The 1,445-nt window shown below is 50.3% G+C and overlaps 1 protein-coding gene across 1 annotated transcript in view; it reads left to right on the forward strand.

Annotated features, from left to right (window-relative positions):
• The window catches only part of VOLCADRAFT_108482 (uncharacterized protein), a gene marked incomplete at its 5' end in the record, with an annotated part of 2,403 nt that extends 1,026 nt beyond the window's left edge, over positions 1-1,377 (forward strand). Inside the window, 2 exons of the mRNA XM_002959071.1 lie at positions 99-212; positions 716-1,377. Of these exons, the coding sequence (XP_002959117.1) occupies positions 99-212; positions 716-955 (354 nt within the window). The 3' untranslated portion in view covers positions 956-1,377. The remainder of the gene's footprint in view (positions 1-98; positions 213-715) is intronic.
• Positions 1,378-1,445: the final 68 nt, after the last annotated feature.

The raw sequence follows: 1,445 nt of genomic DNA on the forward strand, positions 1-1,445 counted from the left end.
GTTGTCTCATTACCTAGTTGTTTGATTACCTAGTTGTCTCATTACCTTGTCCCGGCCTGCCCCGGTCCTTGCTAGCTACCTCCATGTCAATGTGCCAGGCTTGGCTCCGGATCCATTTCCCAATTTGTTTCCCGAGCGATGAGACTCTATTCATGAGAAAGAATGCGGGATACGGAGAGCGCCATATCCCCCATATGTGGGAACCTAATCAAGTGAGTAATCGACGGCAGAGCCATCTTTATCTGAACGGCAACCTCCAGCAGTGCATTTATTTTAAACGTTCAGCGTAATGGCCCTGCCTGCCAGGCCAGTGGCAGCTACATGTTGGGCGCCGAATCCTAACTGTCGGTGGTTATCTTGTCGCGTCACATGACTGTAGCACCGTAATAATAGTAATCCTGGAAAGTGATGAGTACGTGGTGCAGCGTAATGATTGAACGACTGCTCTGTGGAAACCGCGTCAGCAAAAAGACAGAAAATCAACTCGATGAGGTTACAGTGATTATTCCATCATGTCGTTGCGTGGAGACGCGCACAGGTCCGCGTATTCAAATAACGGCAGTCGAATATTCGCTCCCTGGGAGCTGGCTGTGACAAAGCTCGTAGGCCGCGGTAGCTGTTCGAGCTCGGGGTCCAGCTGCACTACTACTAGGTAGCGTATGCGGAAAATTGCTGGGCGAGGCTCTAAGTCGAAACGCACGCCTCTCGCCAACAGGCCTATGTCGACAGGTTCCGGCTCCTGGTCGAACGGATCGACCAAATGTGGATGATTAGGCTGATTAAACCGCCTGCGAAGGCCCTGCTGGCCCCGACCACCTTGATGATGATAACCTCCCAATGGCATACTCCAGGCCGGTTCCGGCCCGGTTCCGACCTAACGGGTCCAGTTAACGAGATGGGTAACCGGTCGGTAGGATTACCGGGCGAACCGTTATCCGTTAACCGTCCCCAGTAATCGGTAACCGATGTCGGTAACCTGGCATGAGCAAAAATGCATTTCTGATTGCAACCAGTTTCTTTGTGACAATGCCCATTGTCACAAGGTTCATGCCCACGTGTCACACCCCGACAAGCTTGAGGAGGTTAAGGCAATGTGAATGCCGGGTGACAGGGGTGACAGTCTTGTGCAGGCACATTTGGAGACTAGTTTACACTGAGATTGGGGTGATGTTGGATTAAAATACTTGCAGTTCATGAAATTGAGGAAATGTGTTGCAAAGGCATATCCAAACGTTTCAGAAGGGACGTTGTTTCGCCCGTAACAAACTTGTTACGGGCGAAACAAACTGGATTTCCACAATCCCACCACTCAAAGAGCTCCCCACACCATCGCAAAGTCCTTTTTTTATTACAGACACATGTAACAAGTTGTCATAGCTTGAGATTGTCGATATATGACTGCTGGATTGTGACGAGGCCATCTCCTTACATGTCTTGCTGCACCA

Source organism: Volvox carteri (genome assembly GCF_000143455.1).
Source record: "Volvox carteri f. nagariensis unplaced genomic scaffold VOLCAscaffold_122, whole genome shotgun sequence".
Classification (NCBI taxonomy): domain Eukaryota; kingdom Viridiplantae; phylum Chlorophyta; class Chlorophyceae; order Chlamydomonadales; family Volvocaceae; genus Volvox; species Volvox carteri.